General features: G+C 46.4%; 1 protein-coding gene across 2 annotated transcripts in view; it reads left to right on the top strand.

Moving 5' to 3' along the window:
* LOC138579959 (mothers against decapentaplegic homolog 6-like) overlaps window positions 1-26233 on the top strand; it is a 95600-nt gene that overhangs the window by 4819 nt on the left and 64548 nt on the right. The window contains exons 2-3 of one of the 2 annotated variants that reach the window (XM_069650193.1): window positions 13502-13700; window positions 23061-23518. In XM_069650193.1, the coding sequence (XP_069506294.1) occupies window positions 23101-23518 (418 nt within the window). In that variant the 5' untranslated portion in view covers window positions 13502-13700; window positions 23061-23100. The remainder of the gene's footprint in view (window positions 1-13501; window positions 13701-23060; window positions 23519-26233) is intronic. The other variant, XM_069650187.1, reaches the window with a different exon arrangement.

Genomic DNA, 26233 nt, shown 5'->3' with positions numbered 1-26233 from the left:
GCCCCCCACCTCGTGCATGCCCCTTGCACCATTCCTGGCTCCTTGCTGAGGCCTCTGGCATCATGTGTGCCCCTCTGCTCATTGCCGTCCGCCTTGCTGAGGACCATGGCTCTGTGTATGTCCACTGGCTTTTTAGTGCGCACCTGGCTGCTTGTGGAGGCCTTGTTCCTGTGTATGTTCCTAAGGTCATTGCTGTGCACCCGGCTCCTTGCCGAGGCCCCTAACCGCATGTATGCCCCTCTGAGTGTTCCTGGATCCTTGCTGAAGCCCCTGGCCCTGTGTATGTCCCTTGTCTCCTTGCCGTGCAGCTGTATCCTTGCCACTTCACTGGCTGCTTCAATGCTGTCTTCTTGGTTCCCTAGCCATTTGCCATGTTATTGGTTCTTAACTGTGCAACTTAGCTATTGCTGTTGCCCCTGGCTCCTGTTAGGTCTCCCGACTCCTTGCTGTGTCTTTCCGGGATCCTTGATGTTTTACTGGCTGCCTCGATATACCAATCTCAATGCAGTGCGCTGCCTCTGTGATGTTGTCCCTAGCTCTGACTCCTGCCTCCAATCCAGCCCCAAGGTTGTAGAACCATTAGTCCCAAAGTTGCAGCCATTGTACCATTTTTCTAGCTGCTCTACTAGTTCTGTGCTATATTTGTATTCCCTGCCTTTTTGATATGATATGTTATTTATAACGCGCTTAATACCCAGAGGTTTCTAAGTGCAGACCCGGGAATCGAACCTGTGGTGCTCCATGTCGTCTTTCTTCCCAGGCTATCACGTTGCCCCTGAGCTATCCTCCCAATTCCTTATTGCATTACTGCCTCCTTGTTGTGTTGCGGGCTTCATGCAGTGTCCCCTATTGTTTTTGCCGTGCTTTTAGCTGTTAATTGGGTTACTCTCTTTACTACTTTTTTTTGCTATGTCTTCTATTTTTGTTCACCATACTGTGTCCACTGACTCTTTGCTGTGGCGACTGGCTCCTTACTGTGTCTTCATTCCGTTTCTGTGATTCTGGCTCATTGCTGTGTTCCTGGCTCCTTGCTATGCTGCATGATTTCTTGTTGTGTCCCCTGGTGCCTGCTTGCACTCCCTGACATCTTGCAGTGTTTGAGGCTCTTTGTTATGTCCCCTTGCTGCGTTGCCTGCCTCCTTGCTGTTACTCTGCTTGCTTGCTGTGCCCCTGGCTACTTGCTATGCTGCATGACTCCTTGTTGTGTCCCCTGGTGCCTTCCTGCACTCCCTGACATCTTGCTGTGTTTCAGAGTCCTTGTTCAGTCCCCTTGTTGCATTTCCTGCCTTCTTGCTGTGACTCTGTTTGCTTGCCGTGCCCCTGGCTACTTGCTATGCTGCATGAATCCTTGTTGGGTCCCCTGGTGCCTTCTTGCATTCCCTGACATCTTGCAGTGTTTCAGGCTCCTTGTTCTGTCGCCTTGCTGTGTTTCCTGCCTCCTTGCTGTGATGCTGCTTGCTTGCTGCGCCGCTGGCTCCTTGTTGTGTCTCCTGGTGCCTTCTTCCACTCCCTGACATCTTGCAGTGCTCCAGGCTCCTTGTTCTGTCCTCTTGCTGCGTTGCCCGACTCCTTGCTGTGACTCTGCTTGCTTGCTGTGCCCCTGGCTACCTGCTATGCTGCATGACTCCTTGTTATGTCCCATGGTGCCTTCTTGCACTCCCTGACATCTTCCAGTGTTTCAGGCACCTTGTTCTGTCCCCTTGCTGCGTTGCCGGCCTACTTGCTGTGACTCTGCTTGCTTGCTGTACCCCTGGCTACCTGCTATGCTGCATGACTCCTCTTTGTGTCCCCTGGTGCCTTCTTGCACTCCTGACATATTGCAGTATTTCAGGCTCCTTGTTCTGGCCCCTTGCTGTATTGCCTGCCTCTTTGCTGTGACTCTGCTTGCTTGCTGTGCCCCTGGCTACTTGCTATGCTGCACGACTCCTTGTTGTGTCCCCTGGTGCCTTCTTGCACTCCCTGACATCTTGCTGTGTTTCAGGCTCTTTGTTCTGTCCCCTTGCTGCATTGTCTGCCTCCTTGCTGTGACCTTGCTTGCTTGCTGTGCCCCTGGCTACTTGCTGTGCTGCATGACTCCTTGTTGTGTCCCCTGGTGCCTCCTTTCACTCCCTGACATCTTGCAGTGTTTCAGGCCCCTTGTTCTGTCCCCTTACTGCATTGCCTGCCTCGTTGCTGTGACTCTGCTTGCTTGCTGTGCCCCTAGCTACTGGCTATGCTGCATGACTCCTTGTTGTTTCCTCTTGTGCCTTCTTCCACTCCCTGACTTCTTGCAGTGTTTCAGGCTGCTTGTTCTGTCCCCGTGCTGCGTTGCCTGCCTCCTTTCTGTGACTCTGCTTGCTTGCTGTGCCCCTGGCTACTTGCTATGCTGCATGACTCCTTGCTGTGTCCCCTCGTGCCGTCTTGCACTCCTTGGCATCTTGCAGTTTTTCAGGCTCCTTGTTCTGTACCCTTGCAGCGTTGCCTGCCTCCTTGTTGTGACTCTGCTTGCTTGCTCTGCCCCTGGCTACTGGCTATGCTGCATGGCTCCTTGTTGTTTCCCCTTGTGCCTTATTCCACTCCCTGGCATCTTGCTGTGTTTCGGGCTCCTTGTTCTGTCCCCTTGCTGCGTTGCCTGCCTCCTTGCTGTGACTCTGCTTGCTTGCTGTGCCCCTGGCTACTTGCTATGCTGCATGACTCCTTGTTGTGTCCCCTGGTGCCTTCTTGCACTACATCTTGCAGTGTTTCAGGCGCCTTGTTCTGTCCCCTTGCTGCGTTGCCTGCCTCCTTGCTGTGACTCTGCTTGCTTGCTGTGCCCCTATCTACTGTCTCTACGCTGTATGACTCCTTGTTGTTTCCCCTTGTGCCTTCTTCCACTCCCTGACATCTTGCAGTGTTTCGGGCTCCTTGTTCTGTCCCCTTGCTGCGTTTCCTGCCTACTTACTGTGACTCTGCTTGTGTGCTGTGCCTCTGGCCCCTTGCTATGCTGCATGACTCATTGGTGTTTCCCCTTTTGTCTTCCTGCACTCCCTGACATCTTTATGTGCTTCAGGCCCCTTGTTCTGTCCCCTTGCTGCGTTGCCTGCCTCCTTGCTGTGACTCCGCTTGTGTGCTGTGCCTCTGGCCCCTTGCTATGCTGCATGACTCATTGGTGTTTCCCCTTGTGTCTTCCTGCACTCCCTGACATCTTTGTGTGCTTCAGGCCCCTTGTTCTGTCCCCTTGCTGCGTTGCCTGCCTCCTTGCTGTGACTCTGCTTGTTTTCTGTGCCCCTGGCTACTTGATATGCTGCATGAATCCTTGTTGTGTCCCCTGGTGCCTTCTTGCACGCCCTGACATCTTGCAGTGTTTTGGGCTCCTTGTTCTGCCCCCTTGCTGCGTTGCCTGCCTCCCTGCTGTGACTCTGCGTGCTTGCTTCGCCCTGGCTACTTGTTACGCTGCATGACCCATTGTTGTGTTTCTGGTGCCTTCCTGCACTCCCTGACATCTTGCAGTGTTTCAGGCTCCTTCTTATGTCCCCATGCTGCGTTGCCTGCCTCCTTGCTGTGACTATGCTTGCTTGCTGTGCCCCTGTCTACTTGCTATGTTCCTGCTTCTTGGGATGTCTCTTGGCTCTTGCTACAGCCCCTGTTCATTTATTAGTTTTGGTTCATGGAGGTGGCACTAAGCCACCTGTCTGGAAAAAAAGAACTACTAGTGTAGAAAGTATATGTGTGAGTGGCACTTTATGTATGCCACCACACAAGTGGCAGAAAATAAGGTATTAGCATGATCAGAGGCACGTGTTTGTGCCATCTAATACTTGTCACATTAGGGTGATTTAAAACAACCCTTTCTGCCCACAAAACTGGTTTCTGAAAGGGAATGGGTTAACTCCATCTGCTTAGCTCCAAAGTATCTAAACCCCTCTCACATTAAGGTTATTTAAAACAGTGATGCATGCCTGCAAAAGCATCCGTTAGGAAGGTAATTGGGTAACCACTGCTATCAAGCAGCTCTTGCTGTAACAAAAACATCTCCCTGAGCTAGGTTTGTTCTCATTAAATACCCTAATAATAATAGTAAATAGGCAGAGACATGTTGAATGATGGTCATAGGCAGAGCGGTGGCAAATAATGTGGCTTTCATGCCCTGCCAGGAGGGCAGACATGGCCTTTAATGGCCTGCCAGACTCAGTTAAGGCAGGGCAAAGCTTGGGCCTCAGCTCAGGCTGTGGGCTGTTAAAGGCCATGTCTGCCTGATTGACAGGTCATGAAAGCCATTCACGCCCAGGGGTTCCATGTCTATGGCGGCTGCCAAATAAGAGGTGTGCCGGGACGGGAGCATAATGCTCCGGTCCGCAAGTAAGTGGAGGGGGTGATGAGGCAGCAGGGAGAGACTCCCTGTTTGCTCCACGCAGTTGAAAAATGAGAGGAGAAAAAACGGCATCACGGCCGGGAAGGGCCTCGGGTGGCTGGGACAGCGGGCATTGATTCTGTATTCTCACCCGCTGTGTGGCTGGGACAGCGGGCGTTGATTGTGTATTCTCACCCGCTGTGTGGCTGGGACAGCGGGGGACAGCGGCCGTTGATTTTGTATTCACGCCCGGTGTGTGGCTGGGACAGCGGGCGTTGATTGTGTATTCTCGCCCGCTGTGTGGCTGGGACAGCGGGCGTTGATTGTGTATTCTCGCCCGCTGTTCCAGCCACCAGATTGGTTGAGTGCCCTTTGCCAGATGCGAATGATTGTAGGCGAGAGATGGTGAACGATGGTTGTGGGCACAGAGATGGTAAATGATGGTCATAGGCCGAGAGAAGGCACATGATGGTCATAGGCCGGGAGAAGGCACATGATGGTCATAGGCCGAGAGAAGGCAAATGATGGTCATAGGCCGAGAGAAGGCACATGATGGTCATAGGCCGGGAGAAGGCACATGATGGTCATAGGCCGGGAGAAGGCAAATGATGGTCATAGGCCGAGAGAAGGCACATGATGGTCATAGGCTGAGAGATGGCAAATGATGGTCATTGGCAGAGAGAAGGCACATGATGGTCATAGGCCGAGAGATGGCAAATGATGGTCATATGCCGGGAGAAGGCACATGATGGTCATAGGCCGGGAGAGGGCACATGATGGTCATAGGCCGAGAGAAGGCACATGATGGTCATAGGCCGAGAGATGGCAAATGATGGTGATAGGCCGAGAGAAGGCACATGATGGTCATAGGCCGAGAGAAGACACATGATGGTCATAGGCCGAGAGATGGTAAATGATGGTGATAGGCCGAGAGAAGGCACATGATGGTCATAGGCCGAGAGAAGGCACATGATGGTCATAGGCCGAGAGATGGCAAATGATGGTCATAGGCCGAGAGATGGCAAATGATGGTGATAGGCCGAGAGAAGGCACATGATGGTCATAGGCCGAGAGAAGACACATGATGGTCATAGGCCGAGAGAAGGCACATGATGGTCATAGGCCGAGAGATGGCAAATGATGGTCATAAGCCGAGAGATGGCAAATGATGGTCATAGGCAGAGAGAAGGCACATGATGGTCATAGGCAGAGAGAAGGCGCATGATGGTCATAGGCCGGGAGAAGGCAAATGATGGTCATAGGCCGAGAGAAGGCACATGATGGTCATAGGCCGAGAGAAGGAAAATGATGGTCATAGGCCGAGAGATGGCAAATGATGGTCATAGGCCGAGAGAAGGCACATGGTGGTCATAGGCCGAGAGATGGCAAATGATGGTCCTAGGATGAGAGAAGGCAAATGATGGTCATAGGCAGAGAGAAGGCACATGATGGTCATAGGCCGAGAGAAGGCACATGATGGTCATAGGCCGAGAGATGGCAAATGATGGTCATAGGCCGAGAGAAGGCAAATGGTGAGATTGGGGCAAGGCGATTGTTGAGCTAGAAACAAATGCACCAGTTCCACAGGGCCAGCGCTTTTTACACTATCACAGAAAAATACTGAATGTTGGAGTGAAGCCCCTCCGGGAAGACCTTCAATGCCTTCTTGAGGGAAACAGGTGCTCCAGTTAGATTAAGGCATTTCGCGGACACTGACCACAATATGTCTTGCCCTCCCTCCCCCTTAGTATTGCATCAGGGCTGGGCTAGATTGAGATTGAATCAGGGAGAACATGGAAACACATTCTGCATTGTGTTGCATTTGAGATAATATAATGCGCCCCATCCCCTATTCTTCCTTGGTATTTGTCCCTTTTTACGGCATGCTGCCATTAGACCGAGGGAACCTGCTATGTTGGGCCTTCTACGGCATGCTGCCATTAGACCGAGGGAACCTGCTATGTTGGGCCTTCTACAGACCGAGGGAAGCTGTTATGTTGGGCCTTCTACGGCATGCTGCCATTAGACCGAGGGAACCTGCTATGTTGGGCCTTCTACAGACCGAGGGAAGCTGTTATGTTGGGCCTTCTACGGCATGCTGCCATTAGACCGAGGGAACCTGCTATGTTGGGCCTTCTACGGCATGCTGCCATTAGACCGAGGGAACCTGGTATGTTGGACCTTCTACAGCATGCTGCCATTAGACCGAGGGACCCTGTTATGTTGGGCCTTCTACGGCATGCTGCCATTAGACCGAGGGAACCTGCTATGTTGGGCCTTCTACGGCATGCTGCCATTAGACCGAGGGAACCTGCTATGTTGGGCCTTCTACAGCATGCTGCCATTAGACAGATGGAACCTGCTATGTTGGGTCTTCTATCTTGTATACGCCGCCATGGTATTGCCTTTGATTACCCATCTCTTCACATTTCATGTTTCCATTGGCGCCTTTTGTTTAGGGGTCTTCCATCCCGGAATACAGGTGCTCATGTAGGCCGGTACTCTTTGCATTGTCTCGGAAGGATAGCTCAGGGGCAACGTGCTCGCCTTGAAAGCAAGACGACAGGAGCAACACAGGTTCGATCCCCGGGACCGCCCCTAGAAACCTCTGGGTATTAAGCGCGTTATAAGTAACCTATCATATCATATCGCTGCCCTTCCTCCCTCGCTATCCTCATCCCCTGTTGGTTTACTCAGGATACAACTGGTTCTACCTCATGTTACTGTGTTTACGTGTGTTCTTCCTTCCCTCTTCATGACAAGGTATAGAAAGGTTGGTTTAGGAAACATTTCGAGCCAGGCACACTCATCCACTTTCCTCGTATGCGTGTACTCTGGCAATGTATATACTCTACCTAGTGCCGAGATAGGCCGCTGGTTTTGGAATATTAATTCAAAGCCGTCTCATTTAGGGTGTGGGGAGGCTGACGCACGTTCGGTTGAGATGAGGAGAGAGAGACCGGCCCCTCCTTGCCAAACCCATCACAATCGCTTGCAAAACACATGCACAATTGCACGTAGCAAAATGAAAAGCCTCGGCGTGCGCACTGCTTTAAGGAGAAGTTCTGCATCTTGTATTCTGCCCATTGAAGATGGCGTTTAAAATCCGCTCCCCGGGTCCCTCCCCAAAGTGTGCGCGCGAAATAAGAAGTGCGTGGCTGCCTCCCCGGGAGGTATTCAAAATAACTAGAAGCCAGAAATAAAATCACCCGTTCAAAAAAAGAACAGATGTGTCATCTTTAAGGTACTTTCACGCTTGGTTGAGCTTCTATGAAATTACTTTGGGTTGGCTAATATTTGCATATAAACATGTAAAACGTACATTGTTATTACTATTTGTCGAACGAAGCACTCTCTTCAGGCTGCTGTCCAGGTGTGTGAACATGTTGATTTCTTCTTGTATTTGTTTGGCTCAGGACAGCGCAGAAGTGACTGCCACCCAGCGCCAACCAATCGTCACATTATGGCTATTATCAATATTCATCCATACAATGGCCGATAGGTGGCGTTTAGCAAGTGACCCACCCTTCCCCCCGCCTTTAGGAAAGCCCTTTTCTATCTATCACAAAGCTGCCAAATCCATTTCCCTACACATTTCATTCACATCATGCATTACCACAAGATAAGAAGCCAGTGGTTTAAGTGGACAGGGGCTAGCCAGAGCTCAGTCCCTGCAGTGTCCAAAAATTGCCCTTGAGTCAGGGCAGTTCCAGGGCTCTGCGCCTGATTTCTCAGCGGTATCATTCAATAAAAAGTGAGGAATGAGAACACTGCTTTTTGCCAGTGGATGTCACCATCACATGTATTTACAATCACATCAGCAGTTCCAGATATTTAGAGTTAGATTATTTGTTTTGTAATACTATGAAGGAAACATATAATATAGAGAATACAGTGCTTGATATTTTCAGATTGTTATTTTGAAGTCAACAAAATAAATGAACACACAGGAATCACAGATTTCATTCAAAAGAACTGAGGAATTAGGACATGTATTGACTTATTTTGATTTGATTTCGTTTCCATATTTTAATATTTAATGTATTCGATTTTTTGACAGCTGGTTAATTACATTATATTAAACACACGTTTTAAAATATATGTTAGCCTCTTTCACGCCAGGTACCAAAATTAGACCACGTCTGTTAGGCCATTGTTACATTTACATAGGCCTCTTGTTTTTAAAAGTTCCTTAGTTACTTGTGATTCTTATGCCGTGAGAGAATCTTCCTTGTTAGGGCATCCCCTTGACTTCTTATCCCACTTAAAGCACGGCAAGCAACATACCACTGTGACAAATTGACTTCTGCCCTGGAGGAAAACAAGGGTGAGCAGAGGCTAATGAGGCCACTCAGCCCTGACACTTCTACAAACCAAAGTAAAAGAGGCACAGCTAAGAGATGTACCTCCTTTGCCTTTTGTGGCAGTGCAGGTAGAGGGAAAGCTATACTCTCAAGAGGGGTGTGAATGTGGTTCAGTAGCAACCCAAACAGCGATGGTACAACAGTCCAAAATAAAGGCATGTCCAATCAAGCTTCTATACAAATATATATATATATATATATATACATATATATATACTTTAATTACACACACCATGTACAACAATAACGAACTAGAAAACACTGTAAAAACCCATCCCTGTAGAAAGAACACAGAATATGCAAGATAGCAAAATGCAGCGCTGGGTCGCGAGGCACCGAGAGAAAATGCAAAAAACCCACAGTGTTCAAAGGATATGTTCTTGGGTTGTAAAAATGGATTAGTGTGACCTAGCCAGTCCCTACATCCCAAAATGGACAAGGCGGGTACAAAATCAATCAACAATACGTTTACAGTGTCTTCTGAGTTCGACAAGGATGAACCAGGCTTCTTTGCTGTTTGGCGGTTCCATGAGGTTTGAAATGCGGCAAGCGCAAAGGTCCAACGGTAAGCAGATTTTGAAGCAGGGTCGAATTGAAGTAGGCTGTGGTTCGATATGTTACTCAAGTGCTGTGGATCATGGAGGTCATCAGGTTCAGAACGGTAGTTGAAGTTTGACGGTGGACGGGCTGATGATGTGTTGCGCAGGTGAGCCGGTTCGATGCAGGGTCTCAAAAGAAAGAATTTGTGAAGAAAATCAGTTTTGGTTTGATTGGTAACTTGTTCAGCAATGACGAAGCTGGAGGTACAGATAGCAATTTGAGCAGTGTACTTTGTTCGAGCTGAGGCAACACATGCTTTCAGATGGTGTGGTATGGCAGTAAAAAGAGTGGAAAGTGCAGGATAGTGGTTCGTAGTACCGCAAGTTCCAAAGGCTGCTCTGGAGGGTCCTGGTGGTACGATCTGGGTCGAACACACTCAAATCATGGCTCACAGTGGTTTGGCAAAATGGCAGGAATCCTGGCTGTCTTGGCTCTCAGGAGCTGTGAGCCCCACTTCAAAGTCTCAGGGACAAGATTAGTCCTTTTCTCGTGCTCTCACACATGGGGGAGGCTGGCACACGTCTTGCAGAGGTGCTTCAACACAATGAGGTCCTGAGCAGCAGTGGGGTTGATAGAGATGCAGGTCTTGTTCCAGCAGCAGTTTCTGGGGATGGTTACAGGACAGAGCTTGCCTCTACCTTGGAACACCTGCCTTCACATCACAACTGGAGGACATTGTGAAGGACTGCGTTTCCAACAGGGTCCAACAAATTCTTCTTGTCCAGAGATGATTCAAAGAAGAGGTAAGAAACCCCTTCTTTCAAAGGAAAATGGACTATGGCATGCCCACTTTAGGTGTTCAATTCCTGTTCTTGGAACAAATAGCCTTTACCTTCTGACATCACACCCAATGTGCGTTGTGCTACAAGAAGTGGAAGGGGCATGAAGTAAAGATAGAGGCAGAGAGAAACAAGATGGTGGAACCTTCCTCCAGCCGTAAAGAGCTTCCTCTGGCTACACTTATCCCACCCACTCCCTTCTAAATTGAATCAAACGTCTTTAGATATGCAGTACCCTGGTGTGAGGCTACTCCTTTTGAGGATAGGTTTGCCCTTTGATTTCTGTTCCCAGGAAAGCTTCCTGTTGAGTGTTTCTCTCTCTCTCTCTCTCTCTCTCTCTCTCTCTCTCTCTCTCTCTCTTGCTACCCGCCCTCACAAAAGAAGGAGAGGCAATCCTCCATGGCTACGCTACAGTCTTGCTAGCATCAGAAAAGGCAGGCTGTCTGGGGAGAGTACACTTAATCCTTCCACAGCTGAACAGGCCTCACAGAGCTGGCATGTGTGTTATCAAATTAATGTGACTTGGATAACTATAAGAAATGCTGACCACCATACCCTAAACTCAGGTATGGCCGATATTTACAGTTTTAGGTGCCACCACAGCAGTATCTCTGTGGTTACTTAGTTTTGGGTAAAGGGTGCATATCTTAAATGCAGCCTGTGTGCTGTAGTGACTATGCTGTCACTGCAGCTGTCAGATGGGCACCTGTGACCGCTGAACCGGCTCTGTGCCACTGGAGAGCAGGCGCTGTGAATCAGGGTACTGGTGCAGCTGGGCACAGGAGTACATGATGCTTTTGGCATGGAGCTTATGAAAGGGAAGCTGATCTGCAGATTTCCCTTCCTGATTTGGAATTACTGGTATCATTTAATTAACTAACAGAAATTAAAAGGAGCTTCTAATCCCGTGCCAGATGGCAATTGGTAACAACCACATATCAAACAATGGCTAAGAGCAGGTGTCTTTATTATGTGAATAACCGAGAGGAGAGTTTGCAGGGGTCTCAAACTGTCCTATGTCGGGTGTGGGAAGCTTAGCTTGCCCTTGCTTTTAGACTCCGCTTATTTTGTATTCTTGTACTTGTAGCCCTGTATTTATAGTGGGAACATAAAAGTAAGTATGCAAGACTAGAGAGAGCGAGACATGATAAAAATTCCAGACATGCCTGTCATTCAAACCTGGTAGAGGACAATTGAGAGCTTTGTTTCTACATATTTTGCTTCAATATTCGTGTATATGAGCAGCACTTTCAGCGGTGTATTATTATTATTATTATTATTATTATGGTATTTATTGAGTGCGGGCCTCGCTTTGAGAAGCAATGGGGCGCTTTACAGAGGTATACACCAATACAGACGCATAACGGAGCGCTTTACAGAGGTGTGCAACATTACAGACGCATAACGGAGCGCTTTACAGAGGTGTGCAACATTACAGACGCATAACGGAGCGCTTTACAGAGGTATACACCAATACAGATACATAACGGAGCGCTTTACAGAGGTGTGCAACATTACAGATGTATAACGGAGCGCTTTACAGAGGTAACAAAAGAACAGATATACGGGGGTGGGGGAGGGGGTGGGATGCAGAAGGTCACAGAGGAGGAGCACAGCTGTACCAGGTGGTGGGGAGGAGAGGGCGGGCAGCGTCTAGCGAGTCAGGTGGTGCGAAGGGTTGCTCTGCTTAGTCTCCTTTCTTCCAGATTTTTGAGATGTTTGTAAACAAAAGGTTAGCGGCCCAGGGGGCAGCTTTAACCTGCATGAAATTAGACATTTGTATTTAGAGGACAGACACGCGCGTGCCCCCTCCCATGCCTCCATCCTGACTTGTTTGGAGCTAGGTGTCCCTTTTCCTGTGATTTCACCTCTTAAAACATCACTTCTGGCTGGGTCATGGCTAAGCCTAAAGTCTGGGTCACCACCGATGATTCAAGATGTTTCCATGAATGTGACTGATGGCACATGATGTTTTATGTTGAGACGTGGTCAGTGATGAGCACATGCCAAGAAATAATTAGTGATGTTCGGAGTCAGAGATCCCAAGTCAAGGAACTGGAAATGGTGATTGTAGACTGGTGGAGATGGCAGAGAACGGTCGTAGGCTGAGTGAATAGAGGGATAGCAAAACCTCCTGGTCAACTTTATTTCCTCAGAAGAACAGTATTCTGCAACCACCTTCCCAGTATGTTGACAGTTTTCTACAATATTTTATTTGCAAAGACATATATTTCACCAGAGTCAACCCGTTTTATGACAGAATTAGAGGCGTTGGAGCCAACAAACTTGAATATAACATTGGTTGCAGGGGACTTTGCAAGTTTATAAACAAACATTCCGCTCAATCAAGCAATTTAAGCCATCAGTGAAGCCATGGACAAAATACCACTTGCAACTGTTGATCATAGTTGCATGTTAATGGCTTAACAGTTTGTTTTCAGGAATCCTTTTTTTTTTTTACAGAAATGCGGCATCTCTACAGGCACGCGCTGCTCCCAGCAATGCAAATATTGTCATGGCTGGCCTCAATATGATCTTGACAAGTCTCATCTGGCAACAAGCAGTGTTACTGGACTACATTCATTGATAATGTTTTTCTTTTGATTTGGCAGAGTTTATTAACCGATTTGTATTCTTTTTTGGCCTGTTAATAATCAATTCACGCTACTATAAAGTTCACTATGAATTATTCAGATTCAACAATGTTTTGGACATAGACATCAATTGGCGGAACTACCATTTCAATTCCCACCATATCATGAACCATTGCATCACTGCATGTTGTTCATGGCTTCCTCTTGTTGTCCTAAAATTATGATTCAATCGGTATCATTTGGTCAATTATTACGTATCAGATGTATCGCTGCCAGTGAGTACGTTTGATAACAGCATCTGAGAGGTTTCTTCATTCCTTAATGGTAGCGGCTACTCGCATGAGTCTTTCAAGTCCGCATGGCAGAAAACCAACACTATTTCTCCTGAGACGGCTCTAAGTCCGCAAGTATAAACAGACGGGGAGGAATAGCCATTGGGATTTGTACAGACTTTTGGACCACTCAGATCCAGAGGTGTAGACAGGGTAGGCCCGAGCGGGCAAGGCCCACCCAAAATCCCAAAATCTGTAAATGCCCACTCAGCAGCTCTGTGCATTTACAGATGTCAATGTCGCTGGGGTGGACCCAACTACATTAGCTTCAGGCCCCACTTGTTAGACAATTCTAGCTACGCCTCTGCTGAGATCTCGATTTAAGGTATTCAAAAATGTGGGACAATGATGATGAAATGGCATCTATCGAGGAAAACAACAAACGGCAAATGAATGTAGTGGATTTGTTGGCGCAAGTAGATATTATTTCCCACAGAACAGTTTTTGATTGCCCTGAGAACAACTTAGGGATCCCTGTTCATCATATTGTGGATGAAGGCTCACATTATTGTCTCATCCGCAGACGGGCCAGGAGATCCAAGCACCGCCTTTCACCACACGCAGGACTGACTGTGCTCCATATTCTGTCACGTGCCCCTCGTGGCCTCGGGTACACAGTGGAAGCTACACCGTAGACCATCTTGCATCAGAATGCCCAGTGCCACCTTAGCATCGTGGAACGTGTTGCATCTCGTGCAGGGCGCTCGGACTGAGTAGCACAGGTAAGGACATGAAAAAAGGTCTCAGGCCTTTTCTTTAAAAAACTCAAACTGCCCACGGATAAAATAATAATGATTTGTTTTTTACACTGTGCTTTTGCCAAAGTGCTGTACATTTCCATGTGCAATTATTATGACCCAGCATAAGTTGGTACTCATTTAACACCCTCAGAAGGACGAGGCGACCATGCCGGGATTCGAAGCTGTGCATCACACAATGACCTCAGCAGCGAGCCCTCAACCCGCTGATACAGCTTACCAGCAGCTCTACATGGGGACTTTACCTGGGATGGATTTCTATGAGAAACTTGAGTTAAGCAGAAGTAGAATCTCTTTGTTTCAATATATATTCATGATTTAGGCACTTTAAAAGGGTGCAGCTAACATATCAGAGGACAATGCCATTTCCTGTTCGGATTAGAGCACACCAGTTTCAGGGAACAGCTTGATTGAAGGTGAAATCTGCCACTAGATATGTCAGAATTATCTATTAAAAGTTTTGAATTACAAAGTTATTTATGCTGCATTGTTTGTTTATTTTAATTTTTTATATTTATAAATTGTTATATATATATATATATATCTTTAAAGCACTGAAAAAGACGTCAGGCTGGGTGAGTAGCACTCTTCATAGTTTCGAAATAAACAAAGTCCGGACATCCAAGTTGAAAAAATAAGATATGTTCTTTATTAGTGCCTTGCAAAGTGGCAAAATATAATTAAAAAGCCATAGAAATAAGGCTCTCCCAAAGTGCAAAAATATGCGCGTTTAGGAACGTTAACGCGTTTCGCGGCTTTCCTCGCCGCTTGATCACAACAATTCGTTCCTGTTAAACCATAGAGTTTTAAACCCTTAGGCAGAGCGTGCGGCAATCTTTTGTGCCGACATAGAAAGGGGACTCCATTTCAAAACTCAGCCCATTCGAGGTCGGCTCATGGCGGCCATCTTAGTGTTATTGATCCTATGCTGATTGCATAGTTATACATGCCACATCCACCTAATTGGAGTGGTTCTCTCCTTAAGAGTGTGCAATCTGAGTATGGAACTGAGTGTAATTCAAACTCATTAATGGTCCGCCATGGTCTGCCTCTAAAGGTAAGAGCTTCCCCTTGGAGCCCCGTTGTATGCCAAATGTCTGTTGATGATCCAGTACGTGTATTGGCTACCCTCAGTTATATAAAGAGTCTTGTTGCTGTAGTACCTCTATAGAATACACAATCATTCTAAAGTGCTTAGTGCAAACAACAAAGTAGTAAAGTGCATCGATCTTTGAATGTGCAAAAGTCACTATAAGGTGCAAAGTGCAAATATGTTCAGTAATATAACGACCACTGTTAACAATCTGATTATTCTTGCTCCAGATAATCGTATATTAGATCTCATCATTGAGATAACTCGGTGAAATGCCGGGATCATTATAAAGTGCATAGTGCCCGCAACATGTAAAAATACAATACAACCAACTCTTTGAGGTACAGTAATCGCTAAAAATTGCACCAATCTCTTTAGAGTGCAACAGTCAATAAAAAATATACATTATGTGAATGTACTTGCTAACGCAAAATGCCAGACTAGGACTCATCCGATTTGTCTGAAGTACTACCGTGTTGTCTATTGCAGCATATTATCTTGACAATTATTAGTTCAGGCTCTGCTATAACGGTTATATGTCAAACTCTGGTTTATAAAAACAAGGGGGAGGGCGCAACTGCATCCCACACATGTGTAAACCAAATAAACAGAAGAGAAAGCAACCACCAAAAGGTTAAAATCGTATCCTGTACGAATTAAAACAATGTGGAATTCCAATTATTTAAGATATTTTGATAATGATCACGGGGCAAGTGTTGATGACCAGCATTCTTATCCTTTCCTTTTTCTTTACCCCTGATTCCACAAAGAGAATTTGAGAATCCTACATTTTTTCTTTTCATTACACCATAGTCAAAAACTAGAAAAAATAAATGAAAAATATAGATAGATAATAAGATATGAGAATATAGGAATATAAGAATATGAGAATTAGAATTTAAAATTTGAGATGATAAAGGACAGACACCCACATTCCAAAAAAAAGAAAAAAAAAGGGGGGGGGGGGTAAATTTGAATACATCTTTTCTGGCAATTTGTCACTGGCCTAAAAAGGTATACAGTTCCTCATCTATGTTGTGTCCATTTGGGGTTTTACTCTCGAAATCCAATATGTAGCAAGTCTCTTTCTGTCTCAGGAGTTTCTCTTTATCACCTCCTCTGGGTCCTGTCTCTGTTCTGTGCACCCCAAAAAACCCAAAGCTGTCCATCTTTTTGTCATGGAATTCTGCGAAATGTTTGGCCATTGGGTAGTTAACATCGTTATTGATGATGTCCCGTACATGCTGTTGTATCCGTGTCTTTAATTTGCATTTGGTGCTTCCTATGTACCACTTGTTACACGCACAGGTCAGCACATAGACAACGTATTCCGTTTCGCAGGTAATTTTCCCCTGTATGTTGACAGTTTGATCAGTGATTGGATGTTTAAAAAAACTCCTGGGTTTGGCATATTTGCAAATGTTGCAGTGGGTGCATTTGAAAAAACCCTCTTTTTTGTTGCTCGATAACCAATTTATGTCATTAGTCTCATTTTCCTGGGTCATGTAACTTTTCACCAAGGTATCTCTTATTGATCGGTTTTTTCTGAAGGTTATCTGTGGCCGATTTCGGAGGTTTCTGTTGAGATCTTGATCTGCCATGAGGATTCTCCAGTGATTGGTTAGAATACGCCTAATTTTTGGTGCTTGAGTGTCAAATGTTAGAATTAATCGAGTATTGTCCTTCTCCATATTCCTTCTCTCATTGTCTCCTATTCCTGCTAGGAGAGTAGAACGTTCCTTTGCTCTTGCTTTGAGGTATGCCCTTTCAACCACTCTTTTAGGGTACCTTTGTCTGGCGAAGGCTTGGGCGGTTATTCTGCTCTCTGTATCATAGGATTCCAAACTGCTGTTGTTTCTTCGTAACCGTATGAACTCTCCGTAAGGGACGCTCCATATCAAATTTTTCGGATGTCCACTGTATGCGTGGAGAGGGGCATTGGTCCCTGTGATTTTTCTGTATAGTTCGCTGGTTATTTTGTTGTTTACTATCCTTACGTTGACATCCAGGAAAGTGATCAAAGTGCGACTATGTGTTTCTGTAAATCGGAGATTGTTATTATTAGAATTGAGTCGGTTAACGAAGTCTGTCCATCCTTGCTCGGTTCCTTTCCATATGATGAAGAGGTCATCGATATATCTCAACCAGAGAATGATATTGTTGGTATACTCGAGGTTTACTTCTGTCCAGACATCTCGTTCTTCCCATGCACCCATGGTTAAATTAGCATAGGACGGCGCAAATGTGGTGCCCATGGCAGTTCCTTGCAGTTGTTTAAAATATTCGTTATTGAAGAGAAAAATGTTGTTCGTCAGACATAAGTCTATCATTGAGAGTACCATTTGTGAATGTTCCAGATAATTAAGGGATCGGGTCTGTAGAAAGTGTTGACATGCCTGTTTCCCATATTCATGGCCGATCGATGTATATAGTGAAACCACATCCATACTGGCAAGTAGGTATTCTTTCTCCCAGGGAATGTCTTCTATATATATATATATAGTGGCAGAGACTGTATTCCACATACGTTTCGTGACATATGCCTTCATTAGGGGGGAACGAAAATATATATAAACAATTACATACATTTTATATATACAACGGAATACAGTCTCTGCCAATGCAAGGTTGACCGCTCTTAATGAATACCTCAGAAATAAAAATGCAAAAATGTTGGCATGAATTGGAGCCTTTAGTTTATTAACCCTAAGCGAGCTGTCCAGGGTGTTACTTGAGTACATGAGTGCCAGAGAGGAGTTATCGGCAAGCCATGTATATTAGCAAGAGATGGTATGAGGCCAGGAGACAGCAAATGTCACAATATGACAAAAACAGCTGAGGTATGAACATCTTCTTATGTTATGCTTAGAGGTTGTTTATATTGTGCCAGTTACTACCATAGTGATCTAACAGTGCCGAGACTTGTCCGGAGAGTGGTGTATTGTGCTCCCACCAGGGGTATCCAGAGCATGGCCATGCCATCATCAGGTCTAACCCACAGCACTCCCAGATATATAAGCATTACTCCAGTAGTAATGAGATTGTTTTGCCTGCCTGTTAATGCTAAAATAAAGTTTAAGGCCCTCGCCCTAACTCTTAAGGCTTTTCATGGCCTGTCTTCATTGTATCAAGAAATAAAGCAAACGTATACTTTCCTGTCAGAGCATGTCACTCTTATAACAGATATATGTCAAGTCTTGGCAGTCCTCTCCCTTAGTCTGCTGCAAGACCTTCTGCTTGTTTGCTGGCTGTTCTCCATGTTTGCTGGATATTCTCCTTGTTTGTTGGATGATATTCTCCTTGCTTGTTGGATGTTCTCCTCATTTACTGGAAGGTGTTCTCCTTGTTTGCTGGAATGTGTTCTTATTTTCTGGAAGGTGTGCACTTGTTTGCTGGACGGACTGTTTGTTCACTGTAGCTTCTCGTTATTTTCATGGACGGTGTTGTTCTTGTTTTCTGGATGTGTTCCCTGCTAGCTCTAGGGTGTTCCCCTTGCTAGCTCAATGTTCTTCTTGTTTGCTGGATCTTCTTCTTATTTGGTGAGAGGTGTACTCCTTGTCTGCTAGAAGGTGCTCTCCTTGTTTTTTTGGGTGTTCTTCTTGATTGCTGGATGTGCTCCTTGATGGCTGGGTGTTCTTCATGTTTGCTGGTAGGTGTTTCATTTGTTGGCTGGAAGATGTTCTCCTTGTTTGCTGGATGTGCTCTTTGATTACTGGAAGGTTTTCTCCTTGTTTGCTGGATGCTTTCCTTTTTGTGTCCTGAAAGCCATTCTCCTTGTTTACTGGATTTTCTCCTTGTTTACAGTAAGGTGTTCTGTTTCTTTGCTGGATGTTCTCCTTGTTAGATGGATGTCGTGGTTGTTTGCTGGAATGTGTTATCCTGGTTTGATGGATGTTCTTCTTGATAGCTGGAAGCTATTCTCCTTGTTTACTTGATGTTCAGCCTGTCTGATTGGAGGGTGCCCTGTTTGTTTGCAGGATATTCTCTCTGTTTGCTGGAAGTAATTCTCTCTGTTTGCTGGATGCTCTCCTTGTTTACTGGAAGGTGTTCTCCTTACATACCGGATGTTATCCTTATTTGCTGGAAGGTGGTCTAGGTTGATGAATGTTATACGTATTTGCTGGAAGCTGTTCCCCTTGTTTGCTGGACGTTCTCCTTGTTTGTGTGAAGATTTTCTCCTTGTTTCTGGATGTTCTCCTTGTTTGCTAGATGTTATACTTGATTGCTGGGAAGTACTCTGCTTGTTTGCCGGAAGCCATTCTCCTTGTCTGTTGGGTGTTCTCATTGTTTGCTGGAAGGTGTTCTCCTAGTTTGCTGTAAGAAATTATCTGTGTTTGCAGGATGTTCTCCTTGTTTTTCTGAAAGGTGTTCTCTCTGTTTGCAGGATGTTTTCTCCTTGTTTGCTGGGATGTTTTCTCCTTGTTTGCTGGATGTTCTCCTTGTTTTATGGGTGTTCTTCTTGTTTGCTGAATGTTATACTTATTTGCTGTGTGGTCTTCTCCTTGTTTGTTGGATGTTCCCCTTGTTTGCTAGGAGGTGTTCTCCTTGTTTGCTGGGAGGTGTTCTCCCTGTTTGCTGAAAGGTGTGCTCCTTTTTTATAGGATGTTATTCTTGATTCCTGTATGTTCTTCTTGTTAGCAGGATTATCTCTTTGATTGTTGGATGTTCTCCTTGATGGCTGGAAGGTGTTCACCTTGTTTATTGGATGATCTCCTTGTTTGCCGGATGTTCTCCTTGTTTGCTGGATGTTCTCCATGTTTGTTGGATGTTCCCCTTGTTTGCTGGATGTTCTCCTTGATTGCTGGAAGGTGTTCACCTGATTTATTGGATGTTATTCTTGATTGCTGTATGTTCTGCTTGTTTGCAGGATGTTCTCCTTAATTGCTGTATGTTCTCCTAAATTGCTGTATATTCTCCTTGATTGCTGTATGTTCTCCTTGTTTGCAGGGTGTTCTCCTTGATTGTTGGATGTTCTCCTTGATTGCTGGAAGGTGTTCTCCCTGTTTGCAGTATGCTTCCATTCTTGTTTGCTGGAAGACATTTCTACGTGTTTGCTTTGAAGTTCTCCTTTTTTGCTTTACAGTGTTCTCTTTGTTTGCTGATTACTCTTCTTGTTTGCTGGGTGTTCTCCTTGTTTGCTGTAAGGTATTATTTTGGTTTGCTGGAAGGTGTTCTCCTTGTTTTCTGGATGTTCTCCTTGATTGATGGGGGTTCTCCTTGTGTGATGGATGTTCTCATTGTTTGATAGAAGGTGCTTTCCTTGCTTGATCGCTGTTCTTTTTGACTGCTCCAAGGTGTTCTCCTTGTTTGTAGGATGATCTCCTTGTTTGCTTGAAGCCATTCTCCCTTTTTGCTGGATGCCCTCCTTGTTTATTAGAATGCATTCTCCTTCTATACTGGATGTTCTCCTTATTTGCTGGAAGGTGTTCTAGGTTAATATATGTTCTGCTTATTGGCTGGGAGCTGGTCTTCTTGTGTGCTGGACATTGTCCTTATTTGCTATGATGTGTTCCCCTTTTTTGCTGGAAGATGTTCTCCTTGTTTTCTGGATGTTTTTGTTTGTTGGATGGTCTCCTTGATTGCTTGGAGGTATTCTCCTTATTTGCTGTAAACTGTTGTCCTTGTTTTCTGGGTGTTCTCATTGCTTGATGGAAGGGTTTCTCCCTGTTTGCTGAATGTTCTACCTATTTTGTAGGTGGCCCTCTCCTTGTGTGTTGGATGTCCCCCTTGTTTGCTGGGAGGTGTACTCTTTGTTTGCTGGTAGATGTTCTCTTTGTTTCCTGGCAGGTGTTTCCCTTGCTTGCTTAATGTTCCCCTTATTTTCTGGATGGGCACTGTAATTGTTGGAAGGTGTTCTCGTTATTTGCTGGATGTTCTGCTTGTTTGTTGGAAGGTGTTCTGCCTTATGTTCTCCTTGTTTGTTGGAAGGTGTTCTGCTTGATGTTCTCCTTGTTTGTTGGACAGTGTATGTTGGAGGGTGTTCTGCCTTATGTTCTCCTTGTTTGTTGGAAGGTGTTCTGCTTGATGTCTCCTTGTTTGTTGGAAGGTGTTTGTTGGAAGGCTTTCTGCTTGATATTCTCCTTGGTTGTTGGAAGGCGTTCTGTTTGATGTTCCCCTTATTTTCTGGATGTTCTCTGTAATTGTTGGAAGGTGTTCTCGTTATTTGCTGGATGTTCCCCTTGTTTATTGGAAGGTGTTCTGCTTAATGTTCTCCTTGTTTGTTGGAAGGTGTTCTGCTTGATGTTCTCCTTGTTTGTTGGAAGGTGTTCTACCTGATGTTCTCCTTGTTCATTGGAAGGTGTTCTGCCTGATGTTCTACTTGTTTGTTGGAAGGTGTTTTGCTTGATGTTCTCCTGGTTTGTTGGAAGGTTTTCTGCTTGATGTTCTCCTTGTTTGTTGGAAGGTGTTCTGCTTGATGTTCACTTGGTTTATTGGAAGGTGTTCTGCCTGATGTTCTCCTTGTTTGTTGGAGGGTGTTCTGCTTGATGTTCCCCTTGTTTGTTGGAGGGTGTTCTGCTTGATGTTCTCCTTGTTTGTTGGAAGGTGTTCTGCTTGATATTCTCCTTGTTTGCTGGATGTTCCCCATGTTTGCTGCTGGTAGGTGCTCTCCTTCTTTGCAGGTTGTTCTCCTTGTTTGCAAGTTGTCTACCTGAATTGTGTATCTATTTTGGGGACTGCGTACCCTCTTCATATGTTCACTTGTCTGTGTCCTGCCCCAATTCTACAGCCTGTATTCCCTTCCCTGCTGCTGCTCTTGTTAAAATGTGTCCTGTACCTGGATGGTGGCAGAACATGCATGCACTTGTTGTGGAGTGCTGGCATTTCCGCTTTAATACAACATGTTTCCTATTCTGATTCCAGCACGAATAAAGGAGGGATGGCACTTGTGGGGTGGGGGGGTTCCCGTGCTTATTTTGATGCTGCCAGGGGGGTTCCCGTGCTTATTTTGATACTGCCAGGGAAGCAAATCAAGCTACGTTTTGTGACTGGCACTAAAGATGGGGGCACGAACAGAGACTCTTGGATCACTTCAGTTATTTGGATTCGGGGGATCAAATGTATCTGTGCCCCAGTCCCCAAAACACTTAAGAGGTCAATAGTTAGAACTGAACATTTGGATCCTGCATCTAAAAATGAAACATTACATGGAAGGTACATATAACGGCACATATATTTTGAGTTAGGATTTTAGAAGCCCCGGGAGTCATGTCCCCAGGATTTGGATAGAGAACACAGATTGGGAGCCAAGAGACGGGTGCACATCCCCCGGCACACCCAAGAGGAGAGCACAATGTGGCCTCGCACAGGCGCAGCACACCGAGCCTTACATAATGTACAGCTGCTCAAGCATGAGTGAAGGAGACAGGGTGGATGCAATGGGAAAGCTGCACATGAAATCCTGCATTAGGAGATCCCAGGAAGGGGCCCATAGAGATTAAACGAAGGCCATTGTTTTAAAGTGGCCTTTGCGTGAGTAATTCAAGAAACAAATTAGATGGTGTTGTGCAATAGTGAATGGTCACTATTATCGTGTAAAGCAACACTGTAGCTAGATAAGCCACAAGTGAGAATTGTTTGAATAGCATATCATTATGATAGGTGATTTATAACATGCTTAATACCCAGAGGTTTCTAAGCGCGGAACCGGGGAGTGTTGCTTCCTGTCATCTTGCTTCCAAGGCCAGCACGTTGCCCCTGAGCTATCCTCCGAGACTGCTCCTTGTAGGCACTGATAATGCTGAAAGATTTAGGCACTGCGATTTGTGACGGGTTACGAATTATGAGATTAAACGAGTTGCCCAAGATCACTCACATTGGTTACCGGGTTGTTATTTTTGAGACCTAACAGGGAAACGAGTTGATGATCCTAGGACAACTGGCAAGATATGATGGTAGGCCCAGATGCAGAGTGTGATGACTGTCAGCCTAGTGACAGAAAATGCTCATTGGTCAAGGATGAAGGGATACGAATGATGGCAAAGGGCAGATGGCAAGTAATATTAATAGGCCAAGAGATGACAAGTGATGAGCGCAAGCTGTTAATGTGTGAGTGATGTCAATAGGGCAGGATACGGTTAATGACGAGCATATGCTAAGAAGTGGCGAGCGATGCTAGTGTTCAGGAGATGGGGAAGGTTGCAAGTCCACCGCCAGATGACGCGGCGGTCATCCTGTGATGTCCAATGACAGCGATGTTTGCTTCACTCACTGGCTCCCTTTTCTCTCTGCAGGTGAACCGCCTGTACGTGCCACCGAGGCCTGGCGCATCTTATGTTCCGCTCGCGGCGGTGGGGCCTGGTGAGACGGCTCTGGAGGCACCGCTGCACCCCCACTCCGGGCAGCCGCGGGCAGACTGAGGGCCCCGAGGAGACGCTCAATGCCCTCAAGGCTTCTGCACACAACCTCTTCAAGAGACTGAGAGATGAGGAGCTGGAGGTGCTGGTCCAGGCGCTGGCCAGCCGAGGCCGCTGGGATGTGGGCTGCATCTGGGGCTCCCGGAGCGAGCTGCGGCTCGGCAAGCAGGCGGTGGCCCCGCAGGTGCTGCTGTGCCGGCTGTACCGGTGGCCTGACCTGAGGCACGCCTGGGAGCTGAAACGGCTGTGCTTCTGCGAGGCCTTCTGGAGGAGGGCCGGCGAGGGGGCCTCGCTCTGTTGCAACCCCTACCATTACAGCAGGCTGTGCAACCCAGGTGCGTGCCAGGGGTGACTGGGGCATCACCTCCCTCCCACACACGCACCCCACCCTTCAGAGCCCTAGTGCCATGCACACTTCTCTGCAAATACACCTCACTGGTGACATGCAGCACCCTTGCAAATTCGGGGACTAATATCAGTCTCATACATGAACTGATGAGCCTTTAATTCAGCACATCTGTTTCCAAGAAACGGTCCAGTCTTTTAGCGTAGATTTTTACTAAAGGAACATTTTAAATCTGGGACTAACAGGCCGCTCTGACCATGCAGCTCAACTTTCCCTCTCGGCTCCCTAACTAATTTCTGGGACTCGCACACCCCTTTGCTGGCGCAGCTCAAGCCTGACCCGCAGCAGCCCCTGCTACCAGTGCCTTAAGTGGCACTACAAATCGAGCCGGGGCCCATCGAGGCTCTTGATGGGCCGTTAGGCCACGCCTCCTTTGCAAGCCCCGGCTCAATGGGCTACTGGCACCCCTGCCAGGCAGCCTTTTGTAGAGATTAGCACCCTCTCCCCTAAAGGGGAGAGGGTGCTGATCTCTGCATTTATTTTGTATAGGCTTGCCTGGCAGGGGACAGCGCCTCGCCTATTCAGCCTTGATGGTGTTGCTGCCCCTCGCCAGCTGGGGAGGGGCAGCGTCACCATTAAGGCTGAAAGGGTGAGGCCACTGGAAGCAGAGGCCTTTTTCCTAAAGACTGAAACTCCCGCGAATCCGCGGGAGCTTCAGTATTTAGAAAGCAAGGCTTCTGCTTCCAGCGGCCTCACGTTTCTCCATAATGGTGGCGCCGGCCCACGTGGCATCCCTTGATTAAAGGGATGCCTCGCAGGTGCGGCGCCACCATTATAGCTGAAAGGCATTTTTTTCTGAAGCCTGAAGCTCTCGCAGACGAGCGAGAGCTTCAGGCTGTAGAGAAAAATGCCTTTTCGTGTAGTGGCTGGGGCTGCCAGGGGAGATTAGTGGGCCCCGGCAGGGCCCCGCCTCAAAACGAAATTTCGGAGCCTGCCGGGGCCCAGCCCCGGCAGGCCCCGGCCCACTTAAAGCCCTGCCTGCTACTCTGTTAAAGTACACATGCCAGCAGCACATATATTGGCGGTGCATTGGCAGTACCGTGTGTGGGTCCCATCCAGTAATGGAACCCGCACACGCCGTGCCAATGCACCTCAATTGCCTGTCACTTGCTGATATTCCATCGCTGAGGCTTCAGGGACGTAATTTCACCCAACTACAAGGCGTAGAGGAAGTGACATCACATGACCCTTGACCTCTGAAGACTTCACAGGAAGTGATATCATTTGACGCCACCCCGAAGTGACATCACAGGAAGCGATGGAACACAACCTTTCACCCCTTGACAAACCAGGAAGTGGGATGACATAGCATTGTTCCTAAGTAAACTAGGATTTTTTTTTTTTACCATATTACCAAATTACTGTGAATGCAAGCAGACGTCCAAGGCCAATTGACAATCATTTGTTATTATATACCACACGTAGCGCTTTATATAGAACAAATACACATACAATATCACCCAACCTGTGTTGGTACTCATTTATCAACCTCAGGAGGATCAAAGGCTGGGTTGGCCTTGCTGGGATTCGATCCTGCGACCTGCAGATAACACACACACATTGCAGCAGCCATCATTCAACCCTCTAAGCTATCTTACCGGCTATAGTAGAATGAGCAATTACATGTCCAAATGTTCTCAAAGTCAGAAAGAAAATTACACACTCTAGTGGATACCATTAGACTGGTAACTGAGGTTTAACAGCAGGACAGTTCATCTGCAGGTCTGGTGCAAAGTTGGTCACATGTCAAGCTTGTGTGGATCTACTTTTCAGGCTTCAGAGGTTGGCAAAATACATATCATTGGGAGGGTTCATAACTGTGTATTAAAGAATTTAGAGTAGCACAGGGAAAGCAGCGCACTTGCATGTGATCCCGTACTCTGGGCACTCGTTACCTTATACATGCAAACAAACATCCTGAACAGCATGCCAGGGAGAAAGGAAAGAGAGACACATTACAACAAAGCATTCATTGTGGGACAATGAAATCAAGGGCCACTTTATGTGCTATGGTCAAACATTGCCACACTGTACACAAGCTTTTAGGCACAAGGATTTTGTCAAGTGACCGAAGACACGGAGATGGAATGTCTTGTGATGATCGTAACAAAGACAATGGCAGAAAAAAAATGCTACAACTGCAACTTGCGAAATGCAAAATACGTAGGGCCTCATCACAAGTTGGGCATAGTGGTAAAAATGTGGCAATAGCGCTATTACCGCTAGATTGCTGCTCAACCTGACTATGAGTTGGGCGGTAGAGTTGGGAATTCACCTCCATCTCTGAGCTGGGGGTAAATCCATCGACTTTCCAACCATTTTTGATGCAATTACCGCAGCACTATTAGCTGAAAATTCCCCACTGAGTTCAATGATCCCAATATAAATGGGGGCTTACACCCCACTGCAACTTGAGATCCGACGCTAATAGCGCCAGATGAATTTGCGGTAATGCTAATTGTGTTGGGCGGTATCCCGGCGGATTTACCGCCGGAATAGTGCCCAACTTGTGATGACCCCCATAGTCTGAAATGGATGCTAAATGCTTTTTGAAATTTTTGTCTGCATTACGAATTTTAGATGTTTTAAGAATAGACTAAATCAGTGATTCACCCCCTGAAGTGTGCCTGAAATAACCCTTTAA

Source organism: Ambystoma mexicanum, chromosome 1p (assembly GCF_040938575.1).
Source record: "Ambystoma mexicanum isolate Mex_15411 chromosome 1p, UKY_AmexF1_1, whole genome shotgun sequence".
In the NCBI taxonomy this organism is placed as follows: domain Eukaryota; kingdom Metazoa; phylum Chordata; class Amphibia; order Caudata; family Ambystomatidae; genus Ambystoma; species Ambystoma mexicanum.
The sequence above is the reverse complement of the archived record's forward strand: the minus strand, read 5'-3'. Positions and strand labels throughout refer to the sequence as shown.